General features: G+C 42.3%; 1 protein-coding gene and 1 long non-coding RNA gene across 9 annotated transcripts in view; one reads left to right on the forward strand and one right to left on the reverse strand.

The window, feature by feature from the left end:
- PTPN1 (protein tyrosine phosphatase non-receptor type 1) overlaps positions 1–8893 on the reverse strand; it is a 38404-nt gene extending 29511 nt beyond the window's left edge. Inside the window, exon 1 of one of the 4 annotated variants that reach the window (XM_054081548.1) lies at positions 8717–8893. In XM_054081548.1, coding sequence (XP_053937523.1) covers positions 8717–8854 — 138 coding nt within the window. In that variant the 5' untranslated portion in view covers positions 8855–8893. The remainder of the gene's footprint in view (positions 1–8716) is intronic. The other 3 variants (XM_054081547.1, XM_054081550.1, XM_054081549.1) reach the window with 3 other exon arrangements.
- Positions 8894–9600: 707 nt separating this feature from the next.
- The window catches only part of LOC128853797 (uncharacterized), a 142671-nt gene continuing 134370 nt past the window's right edge, over positions 9601–17901 (forward strand). The window contains exons 1-3 of one of the 5 annotated variants that reach the window (XR_008452563.1): positions 9601–13621; positions 15959–16020; positions 16978–17005. This is a non-coding gene — a long non-coding RNA (uncharacterized LOC128853797). The remainder of the gene's footprint in view (positions 13622–15958; positions 16021–16977; positions 17006–17901) is intronic. The other 4 variants (XR_008452566.1, XR_008452567.1, XR_008452564.1 and 1 more) reach the window with 4 other exon arrangements.

Here is a 17901-nt window from a genome sequence, read left to right on the forward strand (position 1 = left end):
AAGTTTCATCATCCAAAATCCCCACTTCATGGGGCAGAGAACTGAGCAGACACAACAGCAAATAAGGAATTTCCTGAGGTCAGTCAGTCACAGAAAAGTACCCTGTACACTGCTCTGTATAACGTAATCAAGAAAAGCCTAGAGTAAGGGACTCGCTCCTAATGGGGGTTCTGAAGGGTAAGCTCTACACAAATGATAAACAAGATATCAATGACAAGTAAGTCATAAGTCAGTAGCTTCCACGAAGTCTTTCTGCTCTGCCTGCTTCTAGACAAGCTTTAAAAAGACTTGTAAGATTAGGCTTGTCCACTAATGCTCTCATGTGGACTAATAAATCCAGTAACTTAGCAGCTGTAAAGATTTTACATATCTTCAACCTCCTGCTCAAGTCTTTCACCTCTACTGAAAACAAGATGAGTCTGATGGACACAGAACAAACAAGTTGCGGAATGCAGCGTACCCCCTGGAAAGGGCCCCGTTCCTGAGCCTGTCTCCAAAGAGGACAGCTGACCACCTGGAGGTTTTGAACCTCAGGCTGCTTCTACTCTTCCTTTCCCGAAGCTGAAACCATCTGCACTCAACACCTACCTCTGCCTCCACTTGCCTGCACCAACCGGAGCCCGACTGCCTCACGCTCTGTCACAGTTTAGCTGTCTATTAATTGGTGTCAGTTATTAGCGAGATTATTGTAGAAGAACTGAAAGCAATTGCTGTCTAAAGGGAAATTATTCATGAGCCATCTATTTAATATTGCTCAGCAGCGAATCAAACACCCATCCTCTCCAACTCAATACTGCATTCTTCTGTACGCTACCAATTCAACCACAGCTAATGTTGTAATATGAAAGGATAAAAAAGATCGGTTTGTTGGTTCACAGCACATGTCCTTCACACATTTACTACGCTAGTTTTGAACCAGTACAAGGGCAGATCTGTTCTGGCCGTGGAACACTTCAGGCCAATTCTGAAAAGATATGAGCACTGGGAATGAAAACATTGTACAAGTTGGAACAAGATTCTTGTTCATGTCACACTACAGGCGCTGCTGGGAACTGCACGGTGCAACTGTGATTCAATGTGGAAATTCTCCCTTCTCAGAAGTTTAAGAAACAAACTTGAAAGCAACATTGTCACTTAACGAAACTGGAAAGGGAACAACCAAGAAGATTTTCTAGAGTTGGGTAGCTGTCCACTCCCCTCTCCTTTGCTGAGTAAAACTCTCCCCATTTATCTTCCATTTCTGGAAATATTCAGAAAATTTCTACAATGTGCGTATATGTGTTTTGGCTGTTTAATAAGCTATGTACTATTTTTCCAGTTCTTGCTCCAGTGACCCACCCTCTCCTTTCCAAAAGAAGTTCCTCTTATAAAACCTCTCGCTCGTGTCAGAGTTGTGTTTTTCCAGTACCCCATGGTTAGTCACTTACGCCTGCAACCCACAGCAAGGATGTGCAGTACTACACGAGGATGGCAGAAGTTTAGTCCAACTTCAAGCAATGACTGTACAGAAGACAGTGGAAAAAGCAGGTTCTGCACAGTAAAATGGAATCGAGATCTTCTGAACTAGTATGGGTTATTTTTCCTGTCAGAAAAAGGAAGTATACTCTTCCTTAGTTGAAGATGCATTTTTAAAATAGATTTCACATTTTACTTCCTGTGATCGCATTAAAAGGTCACACTGTTTACGCTACTGTAACCTGTTACTGTGGGATTAGAAATGACACAAACAAGCAATTCTCATTCAAATATGCACAAGGGAAAAAGGTTATGAGGACATGCCTCTTTATGTGTAGACCACTTGTTCTTGTTCCAAATAAACATAAAGAATCTAAGACACAGAGTGCCTTTTGTAGAACTGCTCACAGCATCAAGTACTTGATGAATCAAGCACTTCACAGAAGCACACAATTCTGGGAATTTGAGATACAAGAAAAAGCACCTGAAAGATCACACATAGAACAGCTACTTTAAGTTAAAAACACTACTATTTAGTAGCATTTTTAAACAAGCATTTTCGTGGAAAAATCATAGCATGATTTCTGCCCAGAGGGGACAGTGTTCAGACATATACAGAAGCTATAACCTTTCTTTCTTAGAAATACTGAGTTAAAAATCTTTCCAAAAGTTTCATATTACACTAGCTCATTTTCCTTCTCAACAAGGAACCTTTTCCAACCCAAAAGGCTCCAATGAACCTTTCTTCTTAAATGCTGAAAGCACAAACCCAAACTGAAAGTAAATCAGCTATCGCTATTAGCAGAATCACATGAATTTCTAAGAATTACTTTTATCACTTTTTCTTAGTATAACATGACAGGCAAGCTGTTGAATCGTAGCTGCGTTTTGCGTGGGCGAGAGAAAAAGCACATCTAAATTCACAAGGTTTGGTAGAAAATGAATTGGCATTTATACTACATGATCTACAAAGGCATTTTGATGCTGTATCACAGTGCCTCTCCCAGCCAAACCAGCAAGGGCATGTCTACTGGCACCAGAAAGATAAACAAAAAAATGTTTCTTGTGCAAATCAACATGAAACAAGTTGACCAATGACTAAAAAAAAAAATCCCTATCTCAATGGTAAGCGCTGTAAACTTCAAAGCTCACAGATCATATCAAGTTTATATTATTAATTCTAAACATTGCAGAGAATTTGTTTCTATATTTTCATAAACTTACTTCTTCAAGGAAAGAAATGCACATTGCTAACGTGGGCTGCTTTCCTTCAACTGTGATGCCTTGCGCTCTTTCACAAAGGTTGAGATACAAATGTTCTACTCTAGTCTAATACTTTATATATAAAGACATTTCAAATTGATGTAATTCTGTAAAATGTCTGAACACTGACAGCACTTCAGAGCAGCACTGCAGAAGATAGAAAAACTTAGGCAATCCTCTAATGTTTGTCTTGTATCTCAGTTTATAGTAATCTTTTCCCAAATCAATATTCCAGAAACAAGCAGAATTAAGCAAAGTTTAATATGAAATCCAACACTCAGGAACATTCCAGCTAATCACTTCAGCTGAGCGGGGTGTTTGTTTCATTAATTTGTTAGGTTTACGGCACAATATTAAATTTTCAAGTACTTATGAATTTGTTGTTACTAAGCCTCCTACTCAACTCACACTTTGAAAGACTCAGTCTATGCAGAGATCTTATCCCTTCCACTGCTGGACAACAGGCCTCTGATTTTAAAAGAGGAGAACAAAATTCCAAGAAAGAGTACGGTCACAGAAGAAAAGCCTCCTATGATGTTCAGTTGCCTGAAGCATTATAGGAGCTCAGCTTTTTTCCAAACTGATACCATGTGCATGTTTTTGGTTCCTTCCCTTCTGTGCTACAAAAAGGAACAAAAGTAGTTTTGTGTTTTAAAAAAAAAGCGCTGTCTTAACACTTTACTGAATATAAGCCTCATTTTGCATATGGGGAGACTAAAGAAAAATCTAGTTTATTTGACTATGAGAAAAATTCAGTGGCATATCTGGAGACTGACTCAACCTACCCAATTTTCACAATCACAGGAGTACAAGCAGTAGCAAAACTTCAAGCTTTTACTCATTTTTATAGATTTTTTTTGTTTGCAAACTTTCATCCTGCATTTCATCTTAAAGATGTCCACTTTGAATCGTACATGAATTCTGAATTTTAAGGAATCAGTTAGTACTGTCAGATATTTAATGAAGCTAAATTCACAATCCAAATAAATTGTGTCATGCTAGTCACACTGATCTAAAACCTGAGAAATCATATGTTTACAGGAGAGTAGCAGTGATATTTCAGTGTAAACCATAGCTTAGAAAGTCTCCGCTAAAAAGAACCCTTAGAGAAAGTCCATTTGCAGAGCAAATATTAGAAGAAAAGATTTCTTTTTTAATGTTTAGTTAACTACAGAGTGAACCGTTAACGCAAACCTATCCTGACTATTTAGAAAGTTATTTTATTTTCAAAACTACCTGGTCTACCACTATTTTATTCTCTACTTACAAGGGCTGTTTCCTATTTGATTTTAGCATCATTTGGCAAGTGTCCAACACTGCTTTCTCCTTAACTGTCAGTTTCCTTCTATATGTGTACCCTTACAGCAGACAGAGAAAGAAAGAAAGAGGAATAAATGATGTGTAGAAGAACATACTAAAACCATAAAAACCTCCTGAAGGTACTCAGAAGCAGGTGCAGCACCACCTGCATGTTGTATGATTCCTAGATTTCAGGAAATTATATTCCCTTAAGGGTAAGCCGTATCAGGCTCCATTTTTCAATGTATGGCAACACTACCACAGAAGATTTGGATTCAAGTACTTAAGATTTTGAACTCTGTAGTCTGAAAACCAAGGAAAACTGAGCAGCTCTAGCTCCATATAATGGGACCTGCACAATTTCACATTTGCCATCAGCACACACAACGGGTCTTGATCTGAAAAAGTTAGCAGTACAAGTAACCAATGCAGCAGAGTGCCCTGAAACACTTTCAACAGCACAAAACATACTATCATTTGTATGTAAGTAAACTCTGGTTCTCATGAGCCGGATATTGACTTCACGAGCCACAGAGACTCATGTACTTCATCACTGTTAGCCTCTCCCACACTTCTATCAAGGTTCAGTGTCTACATAGCACTGGAAAACATCGAATATCCTCAGCTGCACTGAAAGGAAAAAAAGAGACTCCCTGCAACTATCAGTTCTAAACTATAATAGCTTTCCGTAACCAGAGCCAATTAAGCTAAACCTCAAATGAATCAACATTGCATGAATTAAGAAGTGGCAAGGCATGCATGCAGAGACCTGCATTTTCAAGCAGCAAGAACTGGCAGAATAAAGCACAAAGATACATTTATAATAAGTCATGCTCATGCCACAATTTTTCTGCTGCAAAGAAGTTTAGAGTCTTCTCGCACCAGAGCGAAAAAGTAACCCAAATGCTTATAGACTGCAAGAGCACAAAGTCTGAACCCTCGCTGCTGTTATAAACTCCAAACACTACAAGAACTTCCTGTTCATTTACTTTAAATACACAACACAACCACACTATTATAAGTCTACAGGGTCAACCATTTCACAGTTTACTTTCAACATTAAATCTACCTACAGATTCTACAAATATTTTTTCCAGAGACAGTGACATAAAAATCTTCCCATGCCTCTTCTCTCGTGACCGAGATAGAAAACTGTCATGGACATTTTGGGTATCTTTCTCCCATGATCAGGGTTAAGCTTATTAACTTTCATAATTTGCAGTATTTTAGTTTTTCTTAGAGATGTTTGGAAAAAAAAGTAACACTCACATTAATATAATTTTAAAATAATCTCAAAAAATAATAAACTGAGAACAGTTATGTGTCCCTTAGAGGCCTCAGACCAAACTGTAACTACAGTTCAGCTTTCCAGAGCACGCAGAGAGGTATAGTTAGTTTTGGTTTTAGTATACTTACCTCCAAACATATTTGAAAATCTAGACTGTACCCAGTTCTTTCTTATTTTGTATTCTACTAACTATAAAAATCAGAAGAGTATGCAATTTAGTTTAATTTTGCTACCTTCACATGGAAAACTCTGTATGATCCATCCCCATAGATGATTCTGTAACACCAGATGTCAGCTCTGCCTCAATCCATATTGTAAGGGATTCCTGATTGCAGGTTAAGTCAGTAAATAATTCAGAACTACCTTTACTGTTACTGATAAGCACATGAAAGTTATTATCATTAGCCAACCTAATAAAGTCAACATATGTAGTTTATATAAACACAAGAAGCAACTCTACCTGTATCTGAGGGTTGTGTTTTTAAGATAGTATCTCATTTCAACACAGAGGGGATGAAGTTAGAAACTAAAATAGCTTCTAAAATTCTGAAAGACTACTGCATATGAAATTACTTTTAAAATCTGATATTGTAGTCACTGTGAGCTAATGAAAATTCAACGCTTCTTTAACAGACCGGACAAATTTCTGCACCTTTCTCCCTTGCTCTGACAGCAAGACCAAACTGTACTTTTCTTAGCTTTAGGCTATTGTTTTTTGTGTTGTGACATATCCAGGGTGAACGCTTTTCATTCCTATTGATAATAATATTGATAATGATATTTACGCAGGGTGCGTATCATTCACTTACCCTTAAGCATTTGTTTTCTGTTGCATACTTTTACCACAGTATCACACTGCAACGCTCGCATTTTTTCATTTAACTTAATTGTTTTACCAGTTATCATCCAAGTATGCTTCTCTACAATACAAGCAATGGCCAGAACCAAAACAGTCCTTTTTATCTACTGGGTCTGTGAGCAACCTTTACAGCATCTGATAGCTCACAGCTCTTGCAGCAAGTAATCTGAATGAAAGTAAGGGACGGTAGTGGATACTTAAAGAAAAAACAACCAAGACAAAACAAAACCTAAAACCAACAAGTAACAAACCATGGAGAACTTCATCAGTGTTCGCTCTGTTTTGACCAGCTACGGCAGAGAACAGATCCACTATGAATGCAGTGCCCAAGATACGATTGTCACAAAATCACCTACACAAGGTCTCCATTTTGAAATGGTTTTGTCTCCATCCTGGGATTATTTAAGCTTAAAAAAAAAATAATCTAAATTTTATTCTTTCTACACTGCTATCACAGCTGAACACAGCTTCCCCTTGTCCAAAAAAAAAGAAGCTTGGACAATTTTAACCCTTCAAAGTCACGTGGCACCCAGACAAGTCTCCTCGTAGCCATTCTTCCAATTAGCTTCACTTCCCTGTAGTATTCGTAATTTCTCCCCTAGATGCCGTGCAGTTCTGTATCTCTAAATAATAGATTTAGCCAAGAAACAAGAGGAAGTGGTTGTTATTAAATTGCATTATGTGTCACTCGGAACACTGGTGAACATTTTTGGATTATAAATTACAATTCTAACATCTAAATACTAGAAGACTGTGGTAAAATTAATTTGGGGGAAGACTTTTTCCTGCACCAATAACACACACAATTCCACTTACTCCATTCTTCAGGCAAAGATTGGTATTTGTAGGAAAACTGCAATGTTACAGCCATAGCCCAAAGCATGGATTATAGTGAAATACATTGTTCTTCCAGATGTACATCATCCCCCAAGATGTCATTTTCAACAGCTGACATTTAAAAGCAGGATGCAGTTGAGAAACTGAGTTACATGACAAAGATGCACATTCTAACTAACCAATCTTAGGGAAAAAACCCGCAAGCTAAACCCCCATCTCTTGTGCTTTTCAATAGCTGAATGCAAACCAAAGAATCACTTCAATCTCTTTTTTTTCTTTTAGAGTTGAATTTTAGCCCTCAATCAACCCCCCCGCCGTGTCACAATCTGAGCAGGCTACTGAGTCGAATTATTCAAAGGAAGTAGGACAAAAATATCACTGAATGCCGATCCCACATCAAAAATACGCCACTGTCCCTCTTTCTCCTTATACACTTCAGTTCTGTAATTAAAATTGTAACCATAGAAATGTACCACCTCCATTACACAGCTATATTACTCAAAATGATTTCCTGAGCACTAAGCCTGCAACATACCAAATCGTCAAGAACAGTTTAGCAAAAGCATAACGTCATATACGCACATGACTTTCAACTGATACTGTTAGCAAGCTCTGAAGCTGCAGGAAATGAAATTCCCTAACAAAAAAATGGACCTTCTGAAAAGCACGCTCAACATTTCATGCTTATTCTCTAATTGCCAAGCAACTGGGGATGTTCATCCTGCACATTTAAAACCCACCTGCTGTGACTGTGAAACTGGAGTTCGTGAATTTCACTTTTCTAAGTCACTCCTTCTTTTTAATGCCTATTGCCAGAGCAAGTCACAGTGAAAGGGAAGGAAAGCGCAACTTCTATGTTGCAAATATGAACTTAAAAGTCATTAGTTTATGCAATAAGCCAGCTTAACTATTCAAATGGATTTTACAGTAATGCCTGATCTGACAGAACGCACCCTCCCAACCACTCAGTTACTGCATCTTCTCTTAAACTTATTTTTGGATCAACACACAAAGAGCTTTTTAAGGAGAAAAGCCCTAATTTCTATTGCTTGCATGCACGAAGCTGGATCCCATTGGCAAATCTCCTTACAGGCATTCAGGTTTGCCACACAGGTTTCCCAAAACGTCACCAAAAAAAAAGCAGTAAATGAAATGATAAACAACAGCAGCAGATAATGGCACAGGGATCGCTACCAAGCTGTCCTCGGGCTCTGTCCTAGCGCTACAGTGACCGAAGGGCTGCGTGCACGACCTTCTGTAAGAAAAAGGCAAACACGACGGTCGGATTTACAGCCTCGAGGGGAGGAACGGGGCGGTTTTTAAAGGTCGAAAAAAGCAGTCCCGTCCACGCTTCACAGGAAGCAGAACAGGGAGAGTGAACGGAGGGCAGCAGAGGGACCCCAAAAAGGAGCCTCTGCTCCTCCAGCCCCGTAGGGAGAAAGAGGAGAGGAGAGGAATGGTGGGGAGAGGAGAGGAGAGGAATGGGGGGGAGAGGAGAGGAATGGGGGGGAGAGGAGAGGAAGGGAGGGAGGGGGAGAGAGAAGGTGGGGAGAGAAGAAGAGGGGAGAGAAGGAGGGAGAGTGGGGAAAAAAGGGGAGGCGAGGGCAGCGCCGCCCTCGCAGGGCGCTCGGCAGCGGGGATGGAGGGGGGACAGAGAACCAGGCGGCTGCAGAGAGCGGGTGATGGAGGGGCTCGGGAGCAGAGCTGCCCCTCACCTGGTAGATGGCAGCCCAGCTGGCCGCCTGGTCGAGCCGGTGGAACTCCTTCTCGATCTCCATGGTGGGGCAGCCGCGCCAAGCCTGCCCCCCCCGCCGCTCCGGCTGCTCCCGAGGCCGCGGCTCCGGGCTCTGCATCGCACCCGCCCCGCTCCGCCGGAACTGCGCAGCGCGGGGCGACGACACGTCCGGGGCGGCCGCGGGGGGATGCGGGGCGGGGGCAGCGCCTTCCAGCGGGGCTGTGAGGGTGCTGCGGGGCGGGGGCAGCGCCAGCGCCTTCCAGCGGGGCTGTGGGGGTGCTGCGGGGCGGGGGACTCAGCGCCTTCCAGCGGGGCTGTGGGGGTGCTGCGGGGCGGGGGCAGCGCCTTCCAGCGGGGCTGTGGGGGTGCTGCGGGGCGGGGGACTCAGCGCCTTCCTGGGGGACTGTGGGGGTGCTGCGGGGCGGGGGCAGCGCCCTCCTGCCGCCCCTCGGGAGCGCTTCCCAATGGGGCTTCGGGGCGGCTGCCAGGCAGGGGATGCAGCGCCCTCCTTCTTCACCCCAGGAGCGCCCAGCGGAGGGGCTTTGGGGCGGCTGCCAGGGAGGGGATGCGCCGTCCTTCTCCATGAGCGCCTTACGAAGGGGCTTTGGGGCGGCTGCCGGGCAGGGGATGGAGAGCCCTCCTTCTCGCTCCTGGAGGGGCTTTGGGGCGGCTGCCGGACAGGGGAGGCACCGTCCTTCTCCTCCCCCAGGAGCGCCTTGCAGCGCGGCCGTGGGCTGCTGGGGGGGGGGGGGGGGTGGCAGCGCCCTCCTTGGTCGCCCCGGGGCCGCTGGGGGGGGGGGCAGTCGGAGGCAGTGGGAGCCCCGAGCTAGGCGGGAGGCGGGGGGTGCTGGGGAAGGAGCCGGGGGTCGTAGGTTGGCTGTTCCTGAGCGTGAGGAAGGGCCGGAGTCGTGTCTGACGGTTGGACTCGGTGTGTTTGTCCAACCCAGCGATTCCGTTCTATGTCTGCAGCCCTTCCTCCGAGGCGCGGAGGGCAGAAACGCTTCGAAGCTCCCGGGCGGCCGTGGGATGGCAGAGGAGGGGCTGTCTGGGAGGCGCTGTGTGCAGGTGTTCCCTTCAGGGGTGGGCGGAACGACCGTGTTCTCTCTCTCTGCAGTCAGGAGGTGGAAGGGTTACTTTTTGCTCTTGCACAGTCCGCAGAACCAAGTTTCTGTCAGTGGTCCCATAGCCTTTGATTTGAAGGAATGCGTGTTGTGGCGAACTCCGCAGGGAGTTTGATCGTGTGTGTTCGATCGGCTCTTGGATTCCTTCTCTGAAGTGGAGGTTACTCTGAAGGTGCTATAGTCCTGTCCCTGGAGGTAGATGTTTATTTTTCTATCCCACCCTTTTTGTAAGGCGAGGCCAGATGGAGTCGTAGCCTCTACATCTCATAGCAGAGAGACAACATAGAATCATAGAATGGTTTGAGTTGGAAGGGACCTTAAAGACCATCCAGTTCCAGGCCGGGGCAGGGACACTTCCCGCTGGGTCGAGTTGCTCAAAGCCCCATCCAGCCTGGCCTTGAACATATCCAGGGAGGGGGCAAGATCTAAATCTTCCCTCCTTCAGCTTAAAACCATTACCCCTCGTCCTGTCACTTCAGTCCCTGGTAAAGAGCCCCCTCAGCTTTTCCGTAGGCCCCTTTGAGTACTGTAAGGCTGCTATGATTTCTCCACAGAGCCTTCTCTTCTCTAGACTGAACAATCTGAGTTTGTCTCTGCCTGTCCTCATGCAGGAGGTGCTCCAGCCCTCTGATCATGCTCCTCCGGATTCGCTCTAGCTATGCTGAGGACTTCAGAACAGAACACAGAACATCTTTTTTCCCCGAGTTTCAAGAGCAGGTGTTCCAAACATGGATGTAGTTATCCCATGTATAATGCTAGAGCACACTTTCTTTCCAAAGTGAGGAATTTTATTCCTCATGCCAGCCAGCTTCTGTTTGTTAGATTATTGTTTATCGGTCTTTTTAGAGCATTATGACTACTTCTGAGGGCTGGTGCAGGCTTGGAGTACCTGCTCTCTCTGCAGTGTGAACACTGACCCAAAATAAGGTTGTTAGAGCAGGTTTGTAGGATCAACATTTTTCATTAGTGAAATTGATTACAAATACCCGAAGCAGAGCCTGGATTGAAGACAGTGAGACTAGTAGAGTTCTCGACAGGCAAGATGCGTTGTCACTGAGGACACAGGTATTTCACAGCTTAGCCACAGGCCTTGCACCACTCAGCTGTTCCTGATCATTCCACTGTGCAGTCTTTAGAAGAGCTCTCTTTCAGCTTTCAACCCCAGAATGCCGCCCTGTTTGTGACTTGCTTATTAGGCTACTTAAGTGCAAATAGATGCTCTCTGAGAAGAGTAGCATAGTCGGAGATGTGAGCTACGGGCCCCAGAATTACGGAGAAAGGTCAATAGTAACACCCACAGTAAAGGCAAGCTGTGGAAAGCATCTTAATAGGATAAATGATTTAACCTGGGTAAACAATGAAACATTATTTTCTAGTCAGCTGCTGCATGTGGCATAAAGGTATTAGCAGATGGTATTAAAAAGATTTTTTGCCTTTCTTTCTGCATGGGCTTTCTCTTGACCTGATTTTTGGAGCTAGGCAGATGCATTATTAGTCTCATGAATGAAAGCATTTCAACCTATTGAGACCTGTTTCTGTGTTTCTAAAAGCAATGGATGCAGGACTGTCTTCTCTCCCAGTCTGGCTGCTCTGTATACTTATCTTGAGTCCAGGTGATGAATTTTTAACCTATTGGACCTGGAGATGTAAAGACAAATTTAACAACTTTGCTTCTTCCCCTTTCCCTGTTATTTCAGGGTCATGAATTATGAATGTATGTGGGGAGTCTTGCTGTGTTTCAGTGATTCCATGCTGAGAGATGAGTCTTTATAATGTCACCAAAGAGCAGCTCCTGTGGAAGGCCATTCTTCATGCAGGCATGAGCCTGATCCTATTTAGAAGGGGTCAAAACTTGTGATGCTACAGTTAAATGCAACTGGATTACTGCAGTGCATAAGCATTTTATAAAGGAAGATAGCATACACTCTTTTATGCTTATGTCACCAGAATGGGCATAAGAAATAAAATCAGTACAAGTTCTTCAGTCAGTGATTCATCAGCAGTTATGTTCTGCTAAGTGTACTGTTGTCACGGAAATAACTGCCTTGAATGACAAAAGCTCATATATTGCCCTGAACAAATTGATATTCAGTGGAACGCTTGACAGAGTAACCCCAAAAATAAGGTATTGTAAAAACTGCCAGTATATCTTCGTAACTCTCTAGCTAGGCTTTAGTTACCCACAAAACAATGAGAAACAGCCTGGCCTTGAGTTTAAAAACGAACATCAACAGAGCAAACTATTATTTTTAATTCATTTGAAAGCCATAAAATTATTCAGTGTAATCATATTAAAGTTTTAATTTGCCTTTCTGCTAACAATATTCAGAATTTTGAGATGACCTAGTTTAAAGCTGCAAATATGATACATGTTGGTCCTTTACTGATTTTTGAATGCAACTTTATATAGTTACTTTAAGCCAGTTGTAGCAGGCTGCATTTGGAGTGCACCACTGGAAAGCTTGTCATTCCCATTCAACCAGTTAATGCTCTTGCACTGTACACATTTGTATCACTATTCATCAGAAATATAATCTCTTGGATCATCTAGTATGTCTTTTTGGAGTTGCATCTTAGCCATTCCTTGTTCCGATTTTCTCTTTTGTTGTGGTTAGGCATGCAGGATTGTTACTCTGGAAAGTTTGGTTCTATCTTGATTTTCCTCACTAATATTACACTACACAAGGCTCTAACGACTCACATGTTGTACCTTGGTTACTTTGAAGTACCTGTAAGTTCATGAGAAAAACCCAGTGCAATGGGATGTTATTTGTTCTGGTGTTTGCATCAGTTTTAATATGATAAAATTATTCTTGATTTATATTTATGCAAGATCAGAATCAAGCCTGGTATATTCTAACTTGTTATGATTTCTTTGCTGAAAAGTCACATTAGCTTGTAATTTTTTGAATACTACGGTAACATGCACAAACTAATATCAGGCTCACCTAACTTAAAGGCTCCTTGAAGAGGTAAATGGCTAAGAGTGGAACTTAGAAAAGACAGTGTACTTAGTGGAGACCAGCATGAGAGGCTGCAATAGGAAGTAGCAGAAATAGGAAACTTAAATATTTTAGTCCATATACTTCTGAGAGGCTTAAGCATCTAAGTCAAAGGCCCAGGAAAGTATGTATTCTTGAATTCAGAGATCTGAGCTGCCTTCAGGACTGAAATGCACAAGCAAGATAATTTTTTTAATAGAAAGAGAAAATGTTACAATGAACATGGGTTAAGGACAAAATTATTATAGCCCAGTCTTGGGTAACTCATCAGAAAGGACAGTCAGGTTCTAGTCCTGCTGGTGGTGAGTGTGCAAAACAGTTTCGCATATGTAAGGACTAAAAGATGTCCACACTGGACTCTGTGACCTCATGGTTAGGGCACTGCTGAGGTATTGTGACAGATGTGTTTCCCTCAGGCAGAGACAAGAGTTGAATGCAGGTCTGCCACATCCCAGTGTAGTAAGAGATCTAACCACCCAGGTATTAGTTGAAAGGTGGTTCCCGTACACAGCCCTCGCTTTGTTTTCAAAATGTGGTCTGCTGGCAATGGATGCAGTGCAACTCAAAACAAAGTCCTCGGTGGAAGGAGAAGAGCACAGCTATGAGGAAGACTGGCACGTGGGTTCACAAGTTTCTGGTATCAGTCTCACAGAGTATCAGCATCTTCATGGATGGCTGGGAAAGGGGGGCAACCTGGAAGCAGCCTGGTTTGCTACACCCCTTGTTGCCGAATCAGCTGGAGAGCAGGAGCAGCCATCAAGGGTTGGTTTCACTTTATTTGGTCTGGAGAGTTGGCCTCGTGGGCAGCCTGACCAGAACTGGATGGTTGTACTGGATCATTGGGACTGACCTGACACAGGAATTAAACTGGATCAGGAACGAAAGAAGCTGCAGAGTGGAAAAAGAGGATAGATAATAGTGATGGAAAGGAGATGCAAACAGGAAAAAAAAATATTTCTGATGGCACATTAAAGATCAGAACTGGGTTTAAAAGCAGGGTGGATTTTCTGAGGAGCCAAAAGGTCAGAGAAGTGACATCACACTATGTGTACTGACATTTGGGATGGTGCCATCCACTGGCTTTAGTGCTTTACCTGCCACGCCTCGGGACTTGTTTTCTAAGCTGAGGAAGGGCACTGTGTTTGTACCTCGCATGCCACATGTTTGTGCTGATTTGTCATCCAGGGTGTCTACTCTGTAACAGTGGGTCAGCTGCATCTTCAGTTTCAGAAGGAAAACGTTAACATGTCGTGACGTGACTCGCACCTTGACATGGAGCTCAGTATCCCGTTACCTCAGCCTAGCTCACTGCGTGACTCTGCGTCCTTCTGAAACCGTAGTAGTTTAACTGGGTCCCAAAATGATCTCTAACAAAGAGACTATTGAGAGAAAATTACCTCTAGCAACAAGAAATGTGTGCACCATTAAAATAACCACTTGGTGTCACTCTTCCATAATTAATACCGTGTGAAGTTAGGGACAATTTTGAACTTGTTTACTCTGTTGGTGTCTCCTTTTGGAAGCGTTGCTGTAGACAGTCAGGTAGAAGCAGAGCAGGTCATGTAATGAAACAACTGTCTTCTTTGAAATGAACTGTTTTCTGTAATGATAGTTCTACCACTATCCTGTGTTGCTCACAGCAGTGCCTCTGAACTCCAAGGATGAGGCTGAAATTTAGAATCTGAGTAGATGCGGCATCTAAACTGCTGGCAGATATAGTTGTGAAAGGCTGCAGCACTGCTCGTGTCACAACAACTCATTTCTCAGCTCCAAAACAAATACTAGAGCAATGGTCTACGTGAAGTTTAAAATTTACAATCTGCCTTACAAAATAACTGGGAGTTACAAAATCTGCAAAGCATTGCAAGAAAGAAAAACCAGAAAAGATTAAAAGCGTTACTGAGACTGAGGTGACTGAGATCCTTGTAATAATGGGAAGGATTAGGTAACTGAAACAGCTCTGTGATCTCAGGACACAACTCTTCTTGCACTTTGGAGAGGAAGGCAGTCCCTCCCAAAATAATTCCAACCTGTGTAACCTGAGGCACATTGCTTTTTCATCCCAATATTCTCTGACTCGGGGGTTTTAGTTGTCCGTTAGAACCTGGCACTTGAAAAGAAAATGAGAATCCAAAAGAAAGCATTGGATATTGTTGCTTATTCCACTGCATAAAAAAAAGATGGTGCTTGTCCAAACTCAAACATACATTTCATATCCTCTCTTCATTCCCCATATTTCAAAGCAATTTGGTAAAGTTGCAAATATGGACCAGGATACAAAAAACTCTGCTTACAGCCCCCATTAAAAGAGTAAGAATAGCTTTTTTTCTTTTGCAAAGTACCTCAGTTTACACTAAATTAGCCTTAAGAAATAATCTCCCAGGATATCATGTAAAAAGAAAGAAGGGATAGCTACCTGTAATCTATACATTGAAGTTTGAGCCATCAGTGATAGTGGGACAAAATGTGCCTATGGGAGAAGTGAAAAACGTACATGTGAGCATGTGCACCTTCTGTTGCTTCTGATATTTTTCACCTTTCCTGGGTTTTGCACGATGTGTTTAAGGTTAATGTCATGCTGTGGCAGAAGCAGCTAGAGATAGAAGTTTGTAAGGAAGTCACAGCTGCTAAAGACCATCTTACCATTGGATGGCACTGTAGTCATTACTGCTCGTAGGAATCATAGCTTTGATAATTTTACTTCTATGAATTTTAGGTCAAGCAGCAACTGATAGGGAAATAGTTACTGGAGAGGCTTTTTTTTTTTTATGGCTAGCTTGATGTTAATAAAATAAAATTACACTTGCAGAGCTGGCTTTAGTTTTGCAGCATTAGGTTTTAGGAAACCTATGTTGAAATCTTGCCAGGTTGCTTAGCTTTCTAAATAAAAGTTTCAAAATGCAGTTGATTATGTCATATGAGCCTCAGGTACTGTGTACTCTCTCTAAAGTAAAAAAAGATGTTTTGGGTATGTTTTGTGATTATAGGGTATTTTACCCCAAGGCTTTCACTCGCTGTTTTCTGCTTTATGCAGTGTTTTATATTAATGAGGGAATGTTTGCAGAAACCATTTCTTTAAATAACCCTTTTTCCTTACAGCAGATGCAGTATATCTGAGTGTGGAATCACCTTCACCTGTGCATCACAGGGCTACAGAATGGGTGAGTGTTTAAGTCTGCAGAACTGTGGTCTTGCAAGTATCAATATTTTTCACCTCGAGTTGAAGACAAGTGTTCAAGGCAATGTCTGTAGTTCATTCAATGTTGTATTTACTGCTTTTACATATGCAAGGAAGCATTAGTTTGAGTTATTGATACTGTTAGTTTAATATTGAGACAGTTATGTTCTCGGTTTCACTGTGACTGCATTCAGTGCAAGCAAGCCAGTTGCAGATTCACCTGAGCTTCCTGTAGGGTTTTGCAGTCTGTTCTGAGTTTACTGCTGCCAGTACACTTAGTTTGAAGCTAAGTGAGCTATATGCATACTGACTAGGCTGGAGGCCGTGTATCCAAAGGCAAAGTGTTTGGCAGCGATATTGACCTAGCCTCGCCTCCTTTGCCACCTGCTGCTGGTTTCTGTGGTATACCACCCCTTCAGCTGTGCCAGCCCAACTATTTATGCAGCTGCACTTAGAGTGGAGCTAGGGATTCATCTACTTAAGAAAAAATAAAGGCTAGGTTTTCTTCTGGGTTATTTTTAACAAAGATCAGGTCTCCACTATAGCGAACCACATGGCTACATAAACAATTTTTCTAAAACAACTGAGTCCATTGATGCAGGAATTACAGAAGACAATTTCAATACCATTAGCCAGTATTGCCAGTAAAGACATAATCTTGAGGCACCACAACTAAATCTACGATTTCAGTGATTCAGAGTAAACTGTGTTTTGACTTAAGATAAGGTCATATTTTAAATAATTCTGTTTGGAGCTATTTCCATATGCCACCTTCTGGTGACACACAGAATTAGTATGGGCTCTGACAAGCAGAGATAAACAGTACTGAGCACAGCTCAATGTTGAGCTTAATACTTAGGACAATTACCCCCCAGCACACCTAAACCAGATCACTGTAATGGCAGAAAATGCCTTATACCTTGACATTCTTTCTACCCAGGAGCTGAATGAGAGCCTTCAAGTTTCAGGTAAGCAGAAAAAATGACATGAAAGAAAGAGTACGTCCATTTTAACCACTATTTCACTGAAACAAGTGTGACTATTTTCATATTGTCCTCTAAAGACCTGTATTTCTGAAGGAGTATCTTATTTCTTTTGTAGTGTGTGAGTTTGACTGCTCTTAATTTATTTCCCATAAAGGGAGAGGAGAAGAGCTTAATAAAACTGCTTGAGAAACTAACACCACATTTGAGATGACGGTAGATTTACATGTTGTATTTCCCCAGCACTGTATATAAACAAATATTTTCCAACTGGATTTTTTTTTCCAAGTCAGATATAGTAAAAATTTTAAATCTGGCATGGTTTGGTAAGCAAACAAGCCAGAAAAATACTGTTGCAGGGGAAAGAAACCTGAGTAGCATGGTTGGCCTTGGTGACTGCCTGCCAGGAGAAAAGGGACCTATGAAACTTTCTTCTAATGTATTATCTGAATCTTATCTGCTCAAACACTTCAGAGTTCAGGAAGAGCAGCCAAAGTCAATTTTTGCTTAGAGTGTTTAAGACCAAAAATAAACAGAAGGGAGAAGTTGTGCGTGTGCAGGAGGAGGTGTTGGGGTGGAGAATGGGCAGAGTGGTGGGATTGGGGAGGGAATGTTTTAACCTACATTGACTTTTCTGAAATCCTCTTGGAAGTATGCACTGTTTTCTCAAATGACAATGAAATTGCCCAATACATAATTGTGGTGGTGGAGAGCTGCTGGTGTGTATTCAGGGGCCGGTATTCTATCTGACCTCAACAGGTAGATGAAACAATGGTTAGTATAAATTAGAGAACAGCTTTGTCATTACTATATGCTAGTTATCTGATTCTACAAAGCCTGAAGAATGCCTTATGAAATGTATAAAAACAAAACCTGAATTT

This window comes from Cuculus canorus, chromosome 16 (genome assembly GCF_017976375.1).
Source record: "Cuculus canorus isolate bCucCan1 chromosome 16, bCucCan1.pri, whole genome shotgun sequence".
Taxonomy (NCBI): Eukaryota; Metazoa; Chordata; class Aves; order Cuculiformes; family Cuculidae; genus Cuculus; species Cuculus canorus.